The sequence below is a fragment of the Heptranchias perlo genome, chromosome 7, assembly GCF_035084215.1.
Source record: "Heptranchias perlo isolate sHepPer1 chromosome 7, sHepPer1.hap1, whole genome shotgun sequence".
Taxonomy (NCBI): Eukaryota; Metazoa; Chordata; class Chondrichthyes; order Hexanchiformes; family Hexanchidae; genus Heptranchias; species Heptranchias perlo.
Window position 1 is genome coordinate 18658264 of NC_090331.1, and position 22561 is coordinate 18680824.

Genomic DNA, 22561 nt, shown 5'->3' on the forward strand with positions numbered 1-22561 from the left:
ATAACTAATCTAATGGCAGCCCTATTTATACAAAGTTCTTATTTATGCAACTTTGGAGTCCTCCATAAATGTAAGTGTCATATTCATTGTGGATGCAATAGGATGTTAAATCACTTCAGGGCAGTGATGGTTTAACTGTAGCCCGAGCTGAGAACTATTATGGCTACCTTTCTGCAGGGTACAGAATAAGCCTATCCTTTGATAAACAAAATGATTTTCGAAGCAGAGTAGGTGGACTGTCACTGCTCTTAGCCAAACAGACTGATCTGCTTTCTCCAATGGATTACCTTCTGACAAGATACGGTATTTATCTCTATTGCCCTTAATAATCTAGTTTTGAATTTAACTTCAAACAAAACAAATTCTGCAAAAAGTTTGTTACATCAACAAAATATCCAGTTAAAAGTGTAGTTTATGTATTCACAATACGAAACATCGGAGCTTAGGAACAGGGGTAGGCCGTTCAGCCCCTCAAGCCTGTTCTGCCATTCAATGCTATCGGGTACGGTAGCATAGTAGTTGTTACTGGACTAGTAATCCAGAGGCCTGAACGAATAATCCGGAGTCATGAGTTCAAATCCTGCCACGGCAGCTGGCGAATTTAAATTCAATTAATTAAATAAAATCTGGAATTAAAATACTAGTATCAGTGATGGTGGCCATGAAACTACCGGATTGTCGTAAAAACCCATCTGGTTCACTAATGTCCTTCAGTGAAGGAAACCTGCCGTCCTTACCCAGTCTGGCCTATGTGTGACTCCAGACCCACAGCAATGTGGTTGATTCTTAATTGCCCTCTGAAATGGCCTAGCAAGCCACTCAGTTGTAAAATCTCGCTTAAAAAAGTCACAATAAGAATAAAACCGGAAAGATCACCTGGCATCGGACCACTAGGTACTGGACACAACAAAGGCAAACCAAGCCCAGCCGAACCTGCAAAGTCCTCCTCACAAACATCTGGGGACTTGTGCAAAAATTGGGAGAGCTGTCCCACAGACTAGTCAAGCAACAGCCTGACATAGCCATACTCACAGAATCATACCTTACAGCCAAAGTCCCAGACTCTTCCATCACCATTCCTGGGTATGTCCTGTCCCACCGGCAGGACAGACCGACCAGAGGTGGTGGTACAGTGATATACAGTCAGGAGGGAGTGGCCCTGGGAGTCCTCAACATTGACTCTGGACCCCATGAAATCTCATGGCATCAAGTCAAACATGGGCAAGGAAACCTCCTGCTGATTACTACCTACCGCCCTCCCTCAGCTGATGAATCAGTCCTCCTCCATGTTGAAAGCCACTTGGAGGAAGCACGGAGGGTAGCAAGGGCACAGAATGTACTCTGGGTGGGGGACTTCAATGTCCATCACCAAGAGTGGCTCAGTAGCACCACTACTGACCGAGCTGGCCGAGTCCTGAAGGACACAGCTGCCAGACTGGCCTGCGGCAGGTGGTGAGCGAACCAACACGAGGGAAAAACTTACTTGACCTCGTCCTCACCAATCTACCTGTCGCAAATGCATCGGTCCATGACAGTATTGTCATCGCTGATGATTGCAGAGTGTTCAGTTCCATTCGCAACCCCTCAAATAATGAAGCAGTCCGAGCCCGCATGCAGCAAGACCTGGACAACATTCAGGCTTGGGCTCATAAGTGGCAAGAAACATTCATGCCAGACAAGTGCCAGGCAATGACCATCTCCAACAAGAGAGAGACTAACCACCTCCCTTGACATTAAACAGCATTACCATCACCAAATCCTCCACCAACATCCTGGGGGTCACCACTGACCAGAAACTTAACTGGACCAGCCATATAAATACTGTGGCTACAAAAGCAGGTCAGAGGCTGGGTACTCTGCAGCGAGTGAGCCACCTCCTGACTCCCCAAAGCCTTTCCACCATCTACAAGGCACAAGTCAGGAGTGTGATGGAATACTCTCCACTTGCTTGGATGAGTGCAGCTCCAACACACAAGAAGCTCGACACCATCCAGGACAAAGCAGCCTGCTTGATTGGCACCCCATCCACCACCCTAAACATTCACTCCCTTCACCACCGGCGCACAGTGGCTGCAGTCCACAGGATGCACTGCAGCAACTCGCCAAGGCTTCTTCGACAGCACCTCCCAAACCCGCGACCTCTACCACCTAGAAGGACAAGAGCAGCAGGTACATGGGAACAACACCATCTGCACGTTCCCCTCCAAGTCTCACACCATCCCGACTTGGAAATATATCGCTGTTCCTTCATCGTCGCTGGGTCAAAATCCTGGAACTCCCTTCCTAACAGCACTGTGGGAGAACCTTCAGCACACGGACTGCAGCGGTTCAAGGCGGCGGCTCACCACCACCTTCTCAAGGCCAATTAAGGATAGGCAATAAATGCCAGCCTCGCCAGCGACGCCCACATCCCATGAATGAATAAAAAAAATCATGGCAAACCTGGTTATCACTGTGGCAAAGCGAAACAGTGACATTGGTCTCTGCAGATCTCATTCCAAGAAAAATAAAACTCCTATATTTTCTTTTCTCTGCTTCCCATATGGCTCAGGAGTCACTTTCAAATTTTTTTCATCAAAGATTCAAGAAAGGAGGGAGAGAGAAAACAGGAAACTTTCTTTTTTTTTATTCGTTCACGGGATGTGGGCGTCGCTGGCAAGGCCGGCATTTATTGCCCATCCCTAATTGCCCCCGAGAAGGTGGTGGTGAGCCGCCTTCTTGAACCGCTGCAGTCCGTGTGGTGACGGTTCTCCCACAGTGCTGTTAGGAAGGGAGTTCCAGGATTTTGACCCAGCGACAATGAAGGAACGGCGATATATTTCCAAGTCGGGATGGTGTGTGACTTGGAGGGGAACGTGCAGGTGGTGTTGTTCCCATGCGCCTGCTGCCCTTGTCCTTCTAGGTGGTAGAGGTCGCGGGTTTGGGAGGTGCTGTCGAAGAAGCCTTGGCGAGTTGCTGCAGTGCATCCTGTGGATGGTGCACACTGCAGCCACAGTGCGCCGGTGGTGAAGGGAGTGAATGTTTAGGGTGGTGGATGGGGTGCCAATCAAACGGGCTGCTTTATCTTGGATGGTGTCGAGCTTCTTGAGTGTTGTTGGAGCTGCACTCATCCAAGCAAGTGGAGAGTATTCCATCACACTCCTGACTTGTGCCTTGTCGATGGTGGAAAGGCTTTGGGGAGTCAGGAAGTGAGTCACTCGCCACAGAATACCCAGCCTCTGACCTGCTCTTGTAGCCACAGTATTTATATGGCTGGTCCAGTTAAGTTTCTGGTCAATGGTGACCCCCAGGATGTTGATGGTGGGGGATTCGGCGATGGTAATGCCGTTGAATGTCAAGGGGAGGTGGTTAGACTCTCTCTTGTTGGAGATGGTCATTGCCTGGCACTTATTTGGCGCGAATGTTACTTGCCACTTATGAGCCCAAGCCTGGATGTTGTCCAGGTCTTGCTGCATGCAGGCTCGGACTGCTTCATTATCTGAGGGGTTGCGAATAGAACTGAACACTGTGCAGTCATCAGCGAACATCCCCATTTCTGACCTTATGATGGAGGGAAGGTCATTGATGAAGCAGCTGAAGATGGTTGGGCCTAGGACACTGCCCTGAGGAACTCCTGCAGCAATGCCCTGGTGCTGAGATGCTTGGCCTCCAACAACCACTACCATCTTCCTTTGTGCTAGGTATGACACCAGCCACTGGAGAGTTTTCCCCCTGATTCCCATTGACTTCAATTTTACTAGGGCTCCTTGGTGCCACACTCGGTCAAATCCTGCCTTGATGTCAAGGGCAGTCACTCTCACCTCACCTCTGGAATTCAGCTCTTTTGTCCATGTTTGGACCAAGGCTGTAATGAGGTCTGGAGCCGAGTGGTCCTGGCGGAACCCAAACTGAGCATCGGTGAGCAGGTTATTGGTGAGTAAGTGCCGCTTGATAGCACTGTCGACGACACCTTCCATCACTTTGCTGATGATTGAGAGTAGACTGATGGGGCGGTAATTGGCCGGATTGGATTTGTCCTGCTTTTTGTGGACAGGACATACCTGGGCAATTTTCCACATTGTCGGGTGGATGCCAGTGTTGTAGCTGTACTGGAACAGCTTGGCTAGAGGCGCAGCTCGTTCTGGAGCACAAGTCTTCAGCACTACAGCTGGGATGTTGTCGGGGCCCATAGCCTTTGCTGTATCCAGTGCACTCAGCCGTTTCTTGATATCACGTGGAGTGAATCGAATTGGCCGAAGACTGGCTTCCGTGATGGTGGGGATATCGGGAGGAGGCTGAGATGGATTATCCACTCGGCACTTCTGGCTGAAGATGGTTGCAAACGCTTCAGCCTTGTCTTTTGCACTCACGTGCTGGACTCCGCCATCATTGAGAATGGGGATGTTTGCAGAGCCTCCTCATCCCGTTAGTTGTTTAATTGTCCACCACCATTCACGACTGGATGTGGCAGGACTGCAGAGCTTTGATCTGATCCGTTGGTTGTGGAATCGCTTAGCTCTGTCTATAGCATGTTGCTTCCGCTGTTTAGCATGCATGTAGTCCTGAGTTGTAGCTTCACCAGGTTGGCACCTCATTTTTCGGTACGCCTGGTGCTGCTCCTGTCATGCTCTTCTGCACTCCTCATTGAACCAGGGTTGATCCCTTGGCTTGTTGGTAATGGTAGAGTGAGGAATATACCGGGCCATGAGGTTACAGATTGTGCTGGAATACAATTCTGCTGATGGCCCACAGCGCCTCATGGATGCCCAGTTTTGAGCTGCTAGATCTGTTCTGAATCTATCCCATTTAGCACGGTGGTAGTGCCACACAACACGTTGGATGGTGTCCTCAGTGCGAAGACGGGATTTCATCTCCACGAGGACTGTGCGGTGGTCACTCCTACCAATACTGTCATGGACAGATGCATTTGCGACAGGTAGATTGGTGAGGACGAGGTCAAGTAAGTTTTTCCCTCGTGTTGGTTCGCTCACCACCTGCCGCAGGCCCAGTCTGGCAGCTATGTCCTTCAGGACTCGGCCAGCTGTGGTGCTACCGAGCCACTCTTGGTGATGGACATTGAAGTCCCCCACCCAGAGTACATTTTGTGCCCTTGCTACCCTCAGTGCTTCCTCCAAGTGGTGTTCAACATGGAGGAGGACTGAATCATCAGCTGAGGGAGGACGGTAGGTGGTAATCAGCAGGAGGTTTCCTTGCCCATGTTTGACCTGATGCCATGAGATTTCATGGGGTCCAGAGTCAATGTTGAGGACTCCCAGGGCCACTCCCTCCTGACTGTATATCACTGTACCGCCACCTCTGGTGGGTCTGTCCTGCCGGTGGGACAGGACATACCCAGGGATGGTGATGGAAGAGTCTGGGACGTTGGCTGAAAGATATGATTCTGTGAGTATGGCTATGGCAGGCTGTTGCTTGACTCGTCTGTGGGACAGCTCTCCCAATTTTGGCACAAGTCCCCAGATGTTAGTAAGGAGGACCTTGCAGGGTCGACTGGGCTTGGTGTTTTTTTGCCGTTGTCGTGTCCGGTGCCTAGTGGTCCGATGCCGGGTGGTCCGTCCGGTTTTATTCTCATGACTTTTCGTAGCGAGATTTTACAACTGAGTGGCTTGCTGGGCCATTTCAGAGGGCAATTAAGAATCAACCACATTGCTGTGGGTCTGGAGTCACATATAGGCCAGACCGAGTAAGGGCGGCAGGCTTCCTTCCCTAAAGGACATTAGTGAACCAGATGGGTTTTTACGACAATCCGGTCGTTTCATGGCCATCATTACTGATACTAGTATTTTAATTCCAGATTTTTTATTTTAATTAATTGAATTTAATTAATTAATTGAATTTAAATTCGCCAGCTGCCGTGGCAGGATTTGAACTCATGACTCTGGATTTTAGTCCAGGCCTCTGGATTACTAGCCAAGTAACATAACCACTATGCTACCGTACCCTGCAGGCCAGTTAGCCTGACATCAGTCGTCGGGAAAATGCTGGAATCCATTATTAAGGAAGTGATAACAGGACACTTAGAACATCATAATATGATTAGGCAGAGTCAACATGGTTTTATGAAAGGGAAATCATGTTTGACAAAGTTATTAAGAGTTTTTTGAGGATGTAACTAGCAGGGTAGATTAAGGGGAACCAGTGGATGTAATATATTTGGATTTTCAAAAGGCATTCGATAAGGTGCCACATAAAAGGTTGTTACGCAAGATAAGGGCTCATGGGGTTGGGGGTAACATATTAGCATGGATAGAGGATTGGTTAACAAACAGAAAATAGAGAGTAGGAATAAACAGGTCATTCTCAGGTTGGCAGGTTGTAACTGGTGGGGTGCCGCAAGAATCGGTGCTTGTCCCTCAGCTACTTACAGTCTATATTAATGATTTTAGATGAAGGGACCGAGTGTAATGTATCCAAGTTTGCTGATGATACAAAGCTAGGTAGGTAAGTAAGCTGTGAGGAGGACACAGAGTCTGCAAGGGTTATATACAGGTTAAGTGAGTGGGCAAGAAGGTGGCAGATGGAGTATAATGTGGGGAAGTGAGAGGTTATTCACTTTGGTAGGAAGAACAGAAACAGAATATTTTTTAAATGGTGAGAAACTAGTAAATGTTGATGTTCAGAAAGACTTGGGTGCCCTCATACAAGAAAAACAAAAAGTTAGCATGCAGCTACAGCAAGCAGTTAGGAAGGCAAATGGCACGTTCACCTTTATTGCAAGAGGGTTGGAGTACCAGAATAAGGAAGTCTTACTACAACTGTACAGGACTTTGTTGAGACCTCACCTGGAGTACTGCATACAGTTTTGGTCTCCTTAGCTAAGGAAGGATATACTTCCCTTGGAGGCAGTGCAACAAAAGTTCACTAGATTAATTCCTAGGATGAGAGGGCTGTCCTATGAGGAGAGATAGAGTAGAATGAGCCTATACTCTCTGGAGTTTAGAAGAATGAGAGGTGATCTCATTGAAACATACAAGATTCTGAGACGGTTCGACAGGGTAGATGCTGAGAGGTTGTTTCCCCTGGCTGCAGAGTCTAGAGCTCGGGGGCATAGTCGCAGGATAAGGGGTCAGCCATTTAAGACTGAGAGGGTTGTGAATCTTTGGAATTCTCTACCCCAGAGGGCTGTGGATGCTCAGTCGTCGAGTATATTCAAGGCTGAGATAGATAGATTTTTGAACTCTAGGGGGATCAAGGGATATCGGGATCGGGCAGGAAAGCGGAGTTGAGGTTGAAGATCAGCCATGATCTGATTGAATGGCAGAGCAGGCTTGAGGGGCCATATGGCTTACTCCTATTTCTTATGTAAATGCTCAGTGCAAGTGTGAATGTAAATGCAATATTCATTCTGAAGTGCATATCTTACTCTGCTTAACCTTTTTATTTTTCTTCCTCTTTTTCTCTGGATTGCTTAATGCTTTAATATCGCCTTTTCTTTGTCTGTACACTTGCCAGTCTGACTTAATTTTTCCACCATCATTATTTCTCTTTTTTTTTGATTTGTTCTCCCTTCATTTTGTGATCTCTTCATTTAAAAAAAAAATTAATATACACAACTCAGGGAAATACCCATGAATTTGGGACAGAGGACTGGAGTCATGAAGGGTAGGACACTATTGGAGTAAATGTAGCGTGAGGGGGCAGAGGACACTGCAAATTAATGAATATAGGGAGGTAGAACCAAGGACACTAACAGCAAGTGAGGGACAGAAAAGTGAGAACATAACAAAGATAACAAGTATAAGCAGAGAAAGACTGACATGCCTAAGGGGGAAAAAAAAGTCAGAAGCCAGGACATTAACTAAATAGATACAGGAAGAGAAGCTGGAACATCCTAAAGGTAGGTATCGACCCTGGAACAGCCCTACAGGAGCTAGCAGAGGAAGATGGCGTCGCAACCCCTCAAATAATGAAGCAGTCTGAGCCCGCATGCAGCAAGACCTGGACAACATCCAGGCTTGGGCTCATAAGTAGCAAGTAACATTCGCACCAGATAAGTACCAGGCAATGACCATCTCCAACAAGAGAGAGTCTAACCACCTCCCCTTGACATTCAACGGTATTACCATCGCCGAATCCCCCACCATCAACATCCTGGGGGGGTCACCATTGACCAGAAACTTAACTGGACCAGCCATATAAATACTGTGGCTACGAGAGCAGGTCAGAGGCTGAGTATTCTGCGGCGAGTGACTCACCTCCCGACTCCCCAAAGCCTTTCCACCATCTACAAGGCACAAGTCAGGAGTGTGATGGAATACTCTCCACTTGCCTGGATGAGTGCAGCTCCAACAACACTCAAGAAGCTCGACACCATCCAGGACAAAGCAGCCCGCTTGATTGGCACCCCATCCACCACCCTAAACATTCACTCCCTTCACCACCGGCGCACAGTGGCTGCAGTGTGTACCATCCACAGGATGCACTGCAGCAACTCGCCACGGATTCTTCGACAGCTCCTCCCAAACCCACGACCTCTACCACCTAGAAGGACAAGAGCAGCAGGCACAGGGGAACAACACCACCTGCACGTTCCCCTCCAAGTCACACACCATCCCGACTTGGAAATATATCGCCGTTCCTTCATCATCACTGGGTCAAAATCCTGGAACTCCCTTCCTAACAGCACTGTGGGAGATCAGTCACCACACGGACTGCAGGGGTTCAAGGCGGCGGCTCACCACCACCTTCTCAAGGGCAATTGAGGATGGGCAATAAATGCTGGCCTCGCCAGCGACGCCCACATCCCATGAACGAATAAAAAGAGTCAACAATGCAAGCGAAGAGAGAAACTTCAAGCCTCAGGAGTTGGGGCAATAGGAAGAGAAGCCAGGACTTTGTAGCTTTTAGCTTTCCAACAAAAACAAATGCAGAAATGTTGAGCTTCACAAAATCACCACTGCTGCTGCTGCTCACAACATTAGTATGGACTATTTTACAGCAAGATTTTAAACTTTTCTCTTTATTCTAAATATTAGAAATGGCAGAGCTTTTAAAAATAAACACCCAAATTATTCAAATGAGAATTTAAGTCAATTCTTCACTTAAAAAAAATAATTTCAGGAAGATTTAGAAGAAAATCCTATTTGTGAGCTATACGTTATTTACTGCCATTTTGTAACATAAAAATTAAGTTTATATGTACTTGAGTTTTACATTTTATTTATAAATCCAGAAATATAGTTTTATATTTCAGGGTGGCTGTGGTCATTTTCAGTGTTCCTGCATTCAATTTCTGTGCGCAATGTTGCTCAAAAATGATGTGGGAACACCATATGGTTAAACTAAGTGCCACTGGAAACTAAGCATATACTAACCTTCCGGCAGGCAGCAGTTTTACACTTCTCAAACAATAAAAATTTCTTTCTATTCCATTATTCTTGCTATTTATTTTTTGTTGTTTACATGACAATTGCTGATGGCATCAATGGGGTGCTGGAATGATTGCGTCACTTAGACAGACTTTATGGCAGCTGAACTATGATTAGCAGAGATACACAGGAAAACCATGGGATGATTCAACTTCAGCTGTACACATTAATTCAGTTCACACGGTCAAGTTCATGAACCATTCCAAATCAATGGTAGGGCGTTGGGGAGAGCGTTAACCATTCCAAACCAATACCTCCTGATGTCACCAGCACTAAACAAAAATATTCAAAAAATGACTTTTATGTATAGTGTAGGTCCCAAGTTTGATTCCTAATCTGTGGTGATGGAGCTGACCTTAGCCAGGGCTGCAGCATAGCACTACAATTGGACTCAGTGCCAAGGGCTGGGGAGGGGAAAATCAGGCTTTAGTTCCTGCTCTTGGTAATTATCGACAAACCTCTCCTGGAAAGTGCACATCTTGAGTGTGAGGACAGGGTCAGGTTCTGATGTGATGCTCTCCATGGTTGAATAACCTGTAAACACTCTTTGCCTAGGCTCAAGAATGGCACTTGGAGGTGGTAGTGATGAGCAATTAGCTCCTTCGGAGCCATACCCCAGCAGTAATCAAAAGTTCAGAAGGGAGGATGGAGGAATTAAGAAAAAATTGCTTCTGTGGAAATAGTTCCAGTATCTCAAATTTCTCCTCATAACAATAGTTTCTCAACCATGGCATTAAATTGGTGAATCTCTGCTGCATACTCTCTATGACTTTAATGCCATTTCTACAATTACAGCACCCAAAACAGCATACAGTACTCTAGAAGAGGCTTAATCGCTACCTTGTGGTGAAGGTGCTCCCACAATGTTGTTAGGTAGGGAGTTCCAGGATTTTAACCCAGTGACAATAAGGAACGCCAATATATGTCCAAGTCAGGCTGGTGTGTGACTTGGAGATGATGGTGTCCCCATGCAACTGCTGTCCTTGGTGGAGGTCAGGGGTTTGGGAGGTGCTGCAAAAGAAGCCATGGTGAGTTGCTGCAGTGCATCCTGTAGATAGAAGACACTGCCGATGGTGGAGGGGAATAAACATCTTAGCTCTTATCCAGGCTGCTACATTTCCTCATTCATATGCCTGAATTTTTGTAACAAGCCTGCTGTGAGACATATAATTGAATGGCCTCTGAAAATTCATATTACACTACATTTACTGCATTCCCTTTTTCTATGCAGTCATTTCTTCAGACATTTAGGGCACTTCAATGATGATCTGAAAGATGTTTAATATGATCAATTTGAAAAAAGAAGTGATATTAACATTTTCAACTGAAAAAGTTGACGGGGAGTCTATACGCAAAAAGAACTCGTGAGTTACCGAGATATACTGAAACTGCACTTACCTCTTTGTGGGAATCTTTGTGCGCTTCTAGCGTTTTCATAATAGTTAGTTCTGCGTAGTTTTTAAACCTTGCCGGTTGGTTCCGCAGGATTTCCCGTAGAACTCTTAAGGCTAATGCTCTAATGGAGTGCTTGAGGAAAAAAAAACTTGATTTGTAAATATATTTATAAATTGCACCCTCACTGTATTTTTATATACTTGCTTTCCTGAGAGAATCGCAGCTCGGGTCAAGGACTACTTCACCATCAACAGCAGTATAGAGAACACAAGCAACAAGTCATTGGAGAGTGGTCAGAGAATAATCCTCTGAAGCTTGTACTTAACAGGGGTGTGATAGGTTAAAAGTAACATTTAGTTTGAGCAACTTTCTCCTGGTGAGCAGTAATGGATTTATTACAGTGTATTAGCTGTAAATCTGTGACCCCTCAAAAGTAACACTTGCCTTGTAAATGTTACTGTGCATTAAGTCGTCACAAAATTTATTTATAGCTTTTTGCACCATGAGCAATAAATGTTATGTCTCAGTAAGGGGCTTAGAACAGGGTCAGGTCTAATTATTTCCTGGGCTACCTTGACGTTAAGTTTCTGTTTACACCAGGGTCCAACTGTACACACAGCTTAATTGATGGGTTAACAAATATATTCATTTAAATTTTATGAAAAGCACTCCAGGTCACCCCCCTCCCCCAAACCTCGACACATGCACACCTGACCAGATTAGTAAACTACATCATAACAGTACAATCAAATCCACCTGCAATTTTTATGGGACCAAACCTTCTGTCTTGTTTCAGTCACTTGCATGTAAACAAAATCGCATTGTATTTCAAATTGCTTGAATGGGTGCAGAATTGTTAACACTGAAAATGTCAAAATATTGAGGTTTTCACAATAAAAGTCTTTCTACTAATCCCTGGGCCACTCACCCTTCTCCTTGACAACACATTATTGCAATATTATTAGAGCCTCCCTGGTTTTCACCAGGGCCACATCTCCTGTGATTTATATTTAATTCCATTTCCCTGTTCTCTGCCCAATGATAGCTGTGGCTCACTTCCAACTGATTTCAAACAGGAGGCTCTTCAGTTTCTCTTAATTCATGCAGTTTCTCCATCACAGCAGGCCGTAGCCATGGGCCTTCAAGCTTTTCATGTCTTCAATTGAACCCCACACCATTGGTGGTCATGCTGGGAGGAGAGAGACAGCCAATAGCCTCTCAAGCAAATCTCAGGCTCCAAGTCCTAACTACTGAGGGACCAAATGCAGGTGGTGACACCTGGTTTTCCTCTTTATATGTTTACTCAGCTATTTCCAGGGGAAAAGTTTTCACAAGAAAACCATCTTTAAACAGCAGAAAACAAACGGAAAACCCTTGTCCACCCACCACGTACATCCAGTTCAGAGTCCATCCACCACGTACATCCAAAAATCCCACACTCCTGATTGATTAAAACATTCCAGTGGGAAGTTGGACCACGTTTCCATCTATCTAATAAATTCCTTCAAAACTTGACAACTTATTAAAAAAAAGTAATTGAACGCTTTGGAGACAAATATGAAAAGCAACATGGAACAAAAAATAAATTAGGTACACTGGGCTCAAATATTTACATTTTATATTATTTGTCTGAGGTTTATCTTCAACTGACCCAAGGATGAACCAGGTTTCTTCTGAGGTTAGGCAGGAGTATTGGAAAATTGGATAAACTGAAGAAAACCCAGCCAGCTACATTTTATTGAAAACCTCAAAAGAGTTCATATTAAATATGGCAGGTTGGCATCTCCGTGGCTGGTTTAGTCCATCCGATTCAGGTAAATTAGAAGTCCTTACTTATTTTGAAAAGCTCCGCAGCTGTTTTGTAAACAGCGTTGTCTGCTATTTTAAACTACCAGTTTGTTCCTTTTCACCCACTGAGGGTGGTGAATTACTTACATCCTTGTCTCCTAGGGTCTCTAGAAGCAAAAGCAGGATAGTCTTGAAGTGTTCATCCCACACCCCCAGGGTATCCTCTCTTGTTATCTTTAACAGTTCCAGCAATGCCGCTTTCCGCTCTTCCACTCGCTCGTTGTGATTGGATAGTTCTTTCAGAAGGTCAGCAACCAAATCTGAATGGTCAATTGGAACTTCCGAGAAAGAAGAAAAAAGCATTACTCCTGAAATCTTTCAAAGTATCCATTCTGTTTAGGTAAAAAAGCTGTCCTTATAAAACAGTAGCATATCAGAATTGCACTACAACTGAACCACACCTTTCTCTTGACTTAACAGTTAAGAATATGATACAGGACATACCTGAATGCTCTAGTCCAAACACAGCTTTTGGTACAGGTTGAGCACTATAAGCTTTGTTGTTGTTTTAAATTGTTACAATCTCATAATATTTTTCCAACTAGAATATATATTTCTAGATAATAGTTGTAAAAATGAAAATCGGTTTACAATTTATTGCAAAAGAGCAAAGACAGATTAGATCTCAAGTTCGAAACACCAACTGCCTTAACTTCAACAAAGAGAATTTAGAACTTTCACCTTCACAAGAATTGCAAAAGTCAGTTACACCTTCCAAAAAACCTCTAACCAAATTTATCAAACATGACTTGCAATTAACAAATAAAGCGGTCCTTCATCATGGCCTACACCTGTTCTTATGTTCCCAAACATCCCTAAAAGCCCACAAATTTGATCTTGAATTAATGGGTTCAAAGAGTTTGCCCAGAACTCAAGTTAGATTAAGCGGACGATAATTACGCAATTTGTCCTTCTCTTCCTTCAAGAGGTGTAACCTTAGCTACTTTCCAGTCCCCCCTACAATTTGCATATCTAAAGACAGCTGAAAAATTGTGGTCAGATTCTCAGCTAATCCCTTTGACTTTCAACAACAGCCTAAGGTGCGTATTATCAAGAACCAGTGACTTACCACTTAGTTCTGAAATTTTTTCAAAAAAACAATTTTAAAAAGTTCTCTCTAACAACCTTCCATATTCCCCTCTAGTACAGCTACAATCTCACTTCTGCCATTTGTAATGCTGACACAAAATATATAATATCTTCACCATTCCTTCATCCTCCATGAATAAATGCCCCCTCCATCCCTGATTCTCTAATTATTATTTTACTTTTAACATGCTTATAAAAGCTCTATTTCCTTTCATATTATCTAGGCTTTCGACATATTCCTTTTTGCCCATTTAATCTTTTTTTCCTCTGCACCACACTTCATATATTCCTCATAATTTTCTTTAGTATTGTTAGTATTCATTATATGCCTCCTTATCAAGTTTCAGGTTAGTTTTGACTGTTCTATTTATCCAACGAACTCACCTCCTAGGACTATAACTATTTTGTAATCTATCCATCTCATATTTGAAGATTCCCCATTGCTGATCCAATCATCCTATTTGCTAACTTTTCTGCCCAGTTAATTTAGGGCAGATCCATTATCTCTGAGCTTTACCTTTTCCCATTCCAGCGCACTTACTTTTGACTCTTCATTATCCGTTTCTATTTTCATTAAACTTAGCTATGTTTGAAAAAGAAACATTTAAATGGATATGGGGTATGGGTAGAGGAATTCGACTAAGTGGATAGCTCTTTCAGAGAGCTAGTAGAGGCATAATGGGCTAACTGGTCTGCTGCATTGTAAAATTCTATGATTTGAATTTAATTCTGAATAGGAAAGAAAGGATGACTGAAAAGGTTCAGAATGTTACAGGAAGTGCGTGCAAGACACACACACACACACACACACACACACACACACTCTCAGTATGCAGTTTTAGAATTACCTCCCACACCGTCACAAACGCACCCAAAAAAAATGCAGATTACTCCTCTTCCCCCAAAAATAAATTATAATTCCATTATTTCATTGTAAGATCCTGAACATTAGGTAGCAGCAAACCATGAGATACCAGGTTGAAAGTCTGCAAAAGCAACATTAGTGGGTTTCCCTTGAGCCTGACAATGTTCCACAATATCGTTCAAAGTCACAACCTGCCCCAAGCATTCCTCAAGAACAAATGGAACCTTCTTAAAAAAAATTACACTACAAGCATTCAATGCATGCTATAAGTTATGCTACGATCACCAGGGAGCATGGTTCAAATTTTTCACGTCTTCAACTGAAGACCACAGCAAGAGCATGCAGTGGCCATTTGGTGTAAATAATCACCACCAATGCTCCAAATACAATCCCATTCCGCAGTCTAAGAGCAGCTCCAAAGCAAGTTGTCAGTCCTTAGCACTGGTCTCAATTACCACTATCATGCTTCTCCCCACAGCTTTTAGGATTTCACTGTAAAACTGCCCATCACTGTGCACTGTGGGGAGTCCTCCTCCCATTGAACTGATTCAGGCTTCTTATCTGTACACTTCACTGGTTTTCCAATCTATACACAGATCCCTACCACAGCTCTTTGGGTCAGTTGCCAACTCAGTGTCACACTCTTTTCTGACCTCAAGTACATTTGCACTTAAGAAAATAAAGAAAGCATGAAACAAATCATTCAGTCCATCAAACCTATTTGTTCCACAGATCACGTACAATATGTTCTATCGCAGACACCACCCAACCCATTTCGTGACCACTTGCCTTTCTAGGCACATTTTCATGGTGTCATAGTTCAAGAACCATCATATTCCACACACGTTTAATCATCTTTAATGCTATGTAATTTCATCAATCCCATGCTGTAACCAAATACTCTAAAGATTTAATCAACACAGCATTAACTGCTTTAACTTTCACGTACCCACTATTCTGTGGGAAAAAATCTTGCAACCTCTCGTCTTGTTCTGGGCTTATTATTTGTAAGCTACAAAAGAAATTAAGCTCTCCAAGGCTTAATTAAGAAATTCATTGCATCATTACCTGATCTAGGAAGCTTTGGGAGCAATAAAGCATTCATTTATTAGCACGTAGTGCACTCACTAAAAAGTCACTGCAGCAATAAGTGCACAATAGAATTTATTCATTTATTGACCGTTTCTACGAAAAACAAACCTGGTCAGAGTTCCCATCATTGATTGCAAACTTACTTGGTTTAAAAAGAGAGCTGCCCAATGTTCCAGCTGGTTAAGACAACAAGCAGCTGAGCCATTCAAACAATGGCTTTGCTGAGCTAACCCATCTTATCCAGAGCAACAGATGAGGTGCCCAAAGTTGGGGGAAGTGGGGGGAAGGAAAAAGGAGAAAGAAATTCCACTAGGTTCATGCTTCCAACTGCCATCCAGCGATAACTAGAACTGGATATGTGGATGTCAGGTGAGGACAGGATTAGGCTTAGTTGTGATGCAGTAAATAGCCCACCATTCACCGTCGAAGTTCAAGCATGAAGAATGGCCACAATGGCAAAGTACAAGAGGATACTTTGCACTTGTGGAACTCTGCCCCACCATGGAATCAACATTTTCAGGAAAGATGAAAGTAAGGTTAGGAAAATGGCTGAAGAGGAGGAATAAAAATAATTACTAATTATTTTAATCTGAAATCATAATTTTGTATTTAAGTTTGAATTTGAGTCATAATTTTGCTTAATTCTTTCTAATGCAATGAGAACTCAGCACATCATATTAAAGCGAAGATCTTGAACAGAATGTTGTGTTTGAGTGTGCCTTATTTTAAAACTGTGAATTGTACAACATCCTAATTTTACCATTGATTCAGTCATCATATCTTACAATTAGCCATTTAGAGCCTATCAAAATCAGGGAGACTCGTTTTCTGACTACTTGTATCTTTGAGCTTTTCTGGAATCCTTACTTGCATACCACAGCAAGTTAACATAAGAACATAAGAAATAGGAGCAGTGGGCTATAGGGCCCCTCCAGCCTGCTCCGCCATTCAATAAGATCATGGCTGATCTTCGATCTCAACTCCACTTTCCCACCCTATCCCTTGATTCCCTTAGTGTCCAAAAATCCATCTATCTCAGTCATGAATATACCAGAGAATTCCAAAGATTCACAACCCTCAGTGAAGAAATTTTCCTCATGTCGGTCGGTCTTAAATGGCCAACCTCTTATCTTGAAACTATGACCCCTAGTTCTAGATTCTCCAGCCAGGGGAAACAGCCTCTCAGCATCTACCCTGTCAAGCCCTCTCAGAATCTTATATGTTTCAATGAGATCAACTCTCATCCGTCTAAACTCCAGAGAATATAGGCCGATTCTATTCAATCTCTGCATATAGGACAACCCTCTCATCCCAGGAATCAATCTAGTGAACCTTCATTGCACCCCCTCTAAGGCAAGTATATCTATCCTTAGGTATGATGTGGAGATGCCGGTGATGGACTGGGGTTGACAATTGTAAACAATTTTACAAATTTTGTAAAATTGTTTACAATTATCCTTGGGTAAGGAGACCAAAACTGTACACAGTACTCCAAGTGCGGTCTCACCAGAGCCCTATATAATTGCAGCAAGACCTACTTACTCTTATACTCCAACCCCCTTACAATTAAGGCTAACATATCATTTGCCTTCGAATTGCTTGCTGTACTTACATTTTAACTTTGTGATTTGTATACAAGGACACCCAAATCCCTCTGAATACCAACATTTCTTAGTCTCTCACCTTTTAAAAAAATATTCTGCTTTTCTATTCCTCCTACCAAAGTGGATTTTGGTAATTCACATTTCTCCACGTTATACTCCATCTGCCACCTTCTTGGCCATTCACAACCTGTCTATATCGCTTTGCGGCCTCTTCGCATCCTCCTCACAGCTTAATTTCCCACCTAGCTTTGTATTGTCAGCAAACTTGGATACATTAGACTCAGTCCCCTCATCTAACTTTTGCCCTGGCAAGGGATTTGACTGTTAAACCAGTTTACATTATTTTTACTCCAAGTTGCTGGCATCCTCTTGGGAGCTGAACCAGTATCACGAGTAGAATATAAAGTAATCAAAGGCGTACTGACATACTGTTATGGAGACCATTTGCATTGGTGGCTTTGCACTTGTAAGGACATTAGTTACATTTGGAAAAATCCTTGCCAAGAAAGGCGAGTGATTAGAATCGAGCAACTCCATAACTCTGCACACCTCTATTATTTTTGGAAATTTTGGTAAATGAATACATATTGCTTAGGCTTAAAAGTGTGCTGTAAAACAATGGAAGCAGAGCACTGATTGATTTAACAGGCGGCAGCTTCCAAACAGCAGGTGAACAATCTTGTACTTCTGTTATTTTAAACACACCCAAACTAATTCTGGATCAATTTTTCTGGCTGAGGTTTAATGTTAATTAAGAAAACAGATTACTGTTAATAAGCTCAATAATATGAGCACTTTGGAAGTAATTCCAGGATTATGCTATTTATTTACACAAACACAAATTTTAGATTGTTATTTCAACCATTTCAGAGGAGCAGTCATATCTGACTGGGGAATTCTCATGCACCAAGTGGCTCCAAGTCACTGTTAATTAACAGTTTGCTCATCTGTACCATACAATCTAATGAAGTTATACGAAGTGGAGCCAAGATTGGTTAAGATACAAAAAAAGATACTTACCATCGCGGAATTGTTCCACATCATCGTCAAACATGGCTTCTTTGAGAGCTGTCTTGTCAAACGCGTTGATCGTATCTGAATAATTATACGGATTGTATTCTCGAGTCCGAGGTCCAGAGAAAGAGCGCGGTGGTGGAGTGTTAAGCAAAGATGTTTTGTTATCAAGAGCTGTTCTTCCTCCTTCCACGGGTTCACCGCCTCCTCGGATATCAGAGGATGGTGATGCAATTCCTCCATCTCGCGATATCTTTAACAAAATATTATACAAAGAATTTTTAAAAGTTCATAAGACAATTTAACATGTCTCATTGTATAATTTGACAAATAATAGGAGAGAAAGAGGACATGAAAAATATAGCTCTCGAAAAGCAGGATGATAACTGAGGCGGCGGAGCAGAGGAGAGGGAGCGGGAGTTGGAGGCCCGAGAGCAGCTGAGGCGGCGGAGCAGAGGAGAGGGAGCGGGAGTTGGAGGCCCGAGAGCAGCTGAGGCGGCGGAGCAGAGGAGAGGGAGCGGGAGTTGGAGGCCCGAGAGCAGCTGAGGCGGCGGAGCAGAGGAGAGGGAGCGGGAGTTGGAGGCCCGAGAGCAGCTGAGGGCGCAGAGCAGAGGAGAGGGAGCGGGAGTTGGAGGCCCGAGAGCAGCTGAGGGCGCGGAGCAGAGGAGAGGGAGCGGGAGTTGGAGGCCCGAGAGCAGCTGAGGGCGCGGAGCAGAGGAGAGGGAGCGGGAGTTGGAGGCCCGAGAGCAGCTGAGGGCGCGGAGCAGAGGAGAGGGAGCGGGAGTTGGAGGCCCGAGAGCAGCTGAGGGCGCGGAGCAGAGGAGAGGGAGTTGGAGGCCCGAGAGCAGCTGAGGGCGCGGAGCAGAGGAGAGAGAGCGGGAGTAGGAGGCCCGAGAGCAGCTGAGGCGGCGGAGCAGAGGAGAGGGAGCGCGAGCATCAGGGAGAGAGAAACAAAAGCCCAATTTTTTTTTTAAGTCTTTAGTTTATTTTTGTTAAGTTTAGTTAAGTTTAGTTAAGTTAATAATTAATAAATCGAGGCATGGCAGGGCAGCTCAGTCCCGTGGAATGCACATCCTGTGCCATGTGGGAACTCCAGGTCGCTTCCCGTGTCCTGGACAACCACAGGTTCAGGTAGTGTCATCAGCTGGAGGTGCTCGAGCTCCGGGTTTCGTGTTTAACTAATTTGATAGAGTTTTTTGATGAGGTAACAGAGGGTAGATGAGGGCAATGCACTTGATGTGGTGTATATGGACTTTCAAAAGGTTTTTGATTGCATTCCATGGAATAAAGGGGGCAGTAGCAACATGGATACAGAATTGGCTAAGTGACAGGAAATAGAGAGTAGTGGCGAACGGTTGTTTTTCAGACTGGAGGGAGGTGTACAGTGGTGTTCCCCAGGGGTCGGTGCTGGGACCACTGCTTTTCTTGATTATATATTAGTGACCTGGACTTGGATGTACAGGGTGCAATTTCAAAATTTGCAGATGACACAAAACTTGGAAGGGTAGTAAACAGTGAGGAGACTAGTGATAAACTTCCAGAGGATATAGACAGGCTGGTGGCATGGGCGGACACGCGGCAGATGAAATTTAATGCAGAAAAATGCGAGATGATGCATTTCGGTAGGAAAAATAAGGCGAGGCAACATAAATTGAAGGACACAATTCTAAAAGGGATAAAGAACAGAGAGATCTGGGGGTATATGTACACAAATCATTGAAGGTGGCAGGGCAGATTGAGAAAGCAGTTAAAAAAGCATACGGGATCCTGGGCTTTATAAATAGAGGCACAGAGTACAAAAGCAAGGAAGTCATGATCGACCTTTATAAAACACTGCTTTGACCGCAACTGGAGTATTGTGTCCAGTTCTGGGCACTGCACTTTAGGAAAGAGGTGAAGGTCTTAGTGAGGGTGCAGAAGAGATTTACTAGAATGATTCCAGGGATGAGGAAGTTTAGTTACGTGGATAGACTGGAGAAGCTGGGGTTGCAATCCTTGGAACAGAGAACGTTGCAAGGAGATTTGACAGAATAGTAGATAGAGAGAAACTGTTCCCAAGGGCGGAAGGGTCAAGAACCAGAGGGCATAGATTTAAGGTGATTGGCAAAAGAACTCGACATGAGGAAAAACTTTTTTTTTAAAAACACAGCGTGTGGTTAAAATCTGGAATGCACTGCTCAAGGAAGTGGAGGAGGCAGATTCATTCATGGCCTTCAAAAGGGAACTGGGTAAGTACTTGAAAGGAAAAAAAATTGCAAGGCTACAGGGAAAGGGCGAGGGAATGGGACTAGCTGGATTGCTCTTGCATAGAGTCGGCGTGGATTTGATGGGCCGAATGGCCTACTTCTGTGCTGTAACCTTTCTATGATTCTATAACCAGATTATCCCACACACTCTCCCCATTATTTTATGTGGAAGAGAAAGTATCTCGCTCGAACCAACTCCTCCCAGCCTTCCAAGATTTTGCATTTTAACTTAGTTGAGTTTAATTTAAAATCAATAAAATAAGCAGATGCATTATAAAAAGTTTGAAGATAGCGCTTCAACACCTTGGACAGATGACATAATGCTTTCCAGTGCACTCAGTCTGGACCAATACCATTTAATTGCTAATCTGTTGCCAGTTTGTATCTATGGTTATCTTTGGGAGATATATTAAAAATATGCTAAATGGGCATCATAATAGTGTTGCTTAGAAGTTGGAAAATAGCACTCAACATGGAGACAGAACGGTATTTCACAACATTTCTTTCACAGTTGGGAAGTCACTAGCATTCTACCAAAAAAACGTGAAGGGCCATTGTGTTACAAAATACAGTAGTGCAACAAAATACGCTTTCATTGAAATTATGCTTCAATATACAGGTCTCTCTGCAGGAGGCTCTGTGCATAAATGCACTATGTTGTGTGTTAGTGAACCATACAAACAAAGTCCTTGGTTTGTGCTGATGTAGTTGATCTTAGCTGGGAGTTTAACATTCAGATTCAATGTTTGTGGTTGATTTGGTGGGGGGGGGGGCGGGGCTTGCCTTTCATTATCGCAGTCTCTTCACCCTTCCTGGAACATCCACATACGTGGATATCAGGCGAGGACAGGACTAGGATGAGTTTTAGTCCCAATCCTTTTTCTGGTTCATGCCTTTGAAGTTCAGTTCAAGCTACTGAGTTCATCAATATAGCCAACTGACCTCTTTTCAATCATTACACTGCAAGAGTTTCAAAGGTTTAGGTGCTCAAAACAGGCTGCTTCTTAGAAGCAGACAGAAGAAATTGCACTTGTGAGACAAGGGAATCAGAAATACTTGTAAACATAATCCCCTATAATGAACAAAAGCTCACATTCATCCCAATATACACGGAACTGTTTTTGTCTACCCTGTACATTCTTTAAAATCTGACTTAAATAACAGTCTTCTACCACCAGTTAATGATGCTCATTGCATACTATTGTTGTCATATGCTAACCAGAATGGTATCCTTCTGAATCGATGACCCCAAATGCTTGCTCCTCCTGGCTAAAGGAAATTTTGCAACATAAACTCTCATACATTGTCATGTATAATATGCTTTGCTGGCAAGTTAAGATCAGCAAAGAGGAAAGGTAAACTGAAGAAAATAAAAGGGATCATCATCCCTTCTTCCCCCAAGAGAAAAAAACCTTTACTGCAGGCTGAAGGCAGTATGCTGGTATGGATACTAGGATTCTGGACTCCCAGGTTATAGGGCACTGAGTGGAGGCATACCAGTAATCCTGTGTGGTGGCAAAAGTAGATGGATACTGCCATTATACTGCCGGTCCCTCTACCAAGGCAACTGCATGGATAATCAAAGAATAGCCCATGCAAAATTAGTAAGAGGATACCTACACCATCACAGTCCTTCTTCCCGTCTCGCTTAATTGGTTCATTCAAATCCTCTTGACTGCGGAAACTGAAGTTCTGGATAGCTTCTGTGACCCCACGAAGAGAGCTATAAATTTCATCGGAGTTCAGGTTTTCTGTGTCATAGTCCAACATGCTATAGATAAAACAGCCAGTGAGTAATCCGTTTATAATCCCTGCTAAATTTGAAGTAGATAATACATGTAGAGTACATGACTGAAATACATCAAACATGGTAACATGTTGCATTGCATTAAATTATTCAGAATAGATAAAAGTAATTATTCAATTACACTGAATTTATGGTTCGCTGCTGATCAGTTACCCCACCGCTAATAAAATGTTCAGCTGTGATGACACATTCAAAATTGTGATGGCTCACATTCATGAACTGGTACAAAGCTGTCA

General features: G+C 43.7%; 1 protein-coding gene across 1 annotated transcript in view; it reads right to left on the reverse strand.

Moving 5' to 3' along the window:
* clasp1a (cytoplasmic linker associated protein 1a) overlaps nucleotides 1–22561 on the reverse strand; it is a 335495-nt gene that overhangs the window by 22499 nt on the left and 290435 nt on the right. The window contains exons 34-37 of the mRNA XM_067987125.1: nucleotides 22139–22289; nucleotides 18279–18525; nucleotides 12696–12886; nucleotides 10764–10892 (exon numbers count right to left, since the gene is read on the reverse strand). Coding sequence (XP_067843226.1) covers nucleotides 10764–10892; nucleotides 12696–12886; nucleotides 18279–18525; nucleotides 22139–22289 — 718 coding nt within the window. The remainder of the gene's footprint in view (nucleotides 1–10763; nucleotides 10893–12695; nucleotides 12887–18278; nucleotides 18526–22138; nucleotides 22290–22561) is intronic.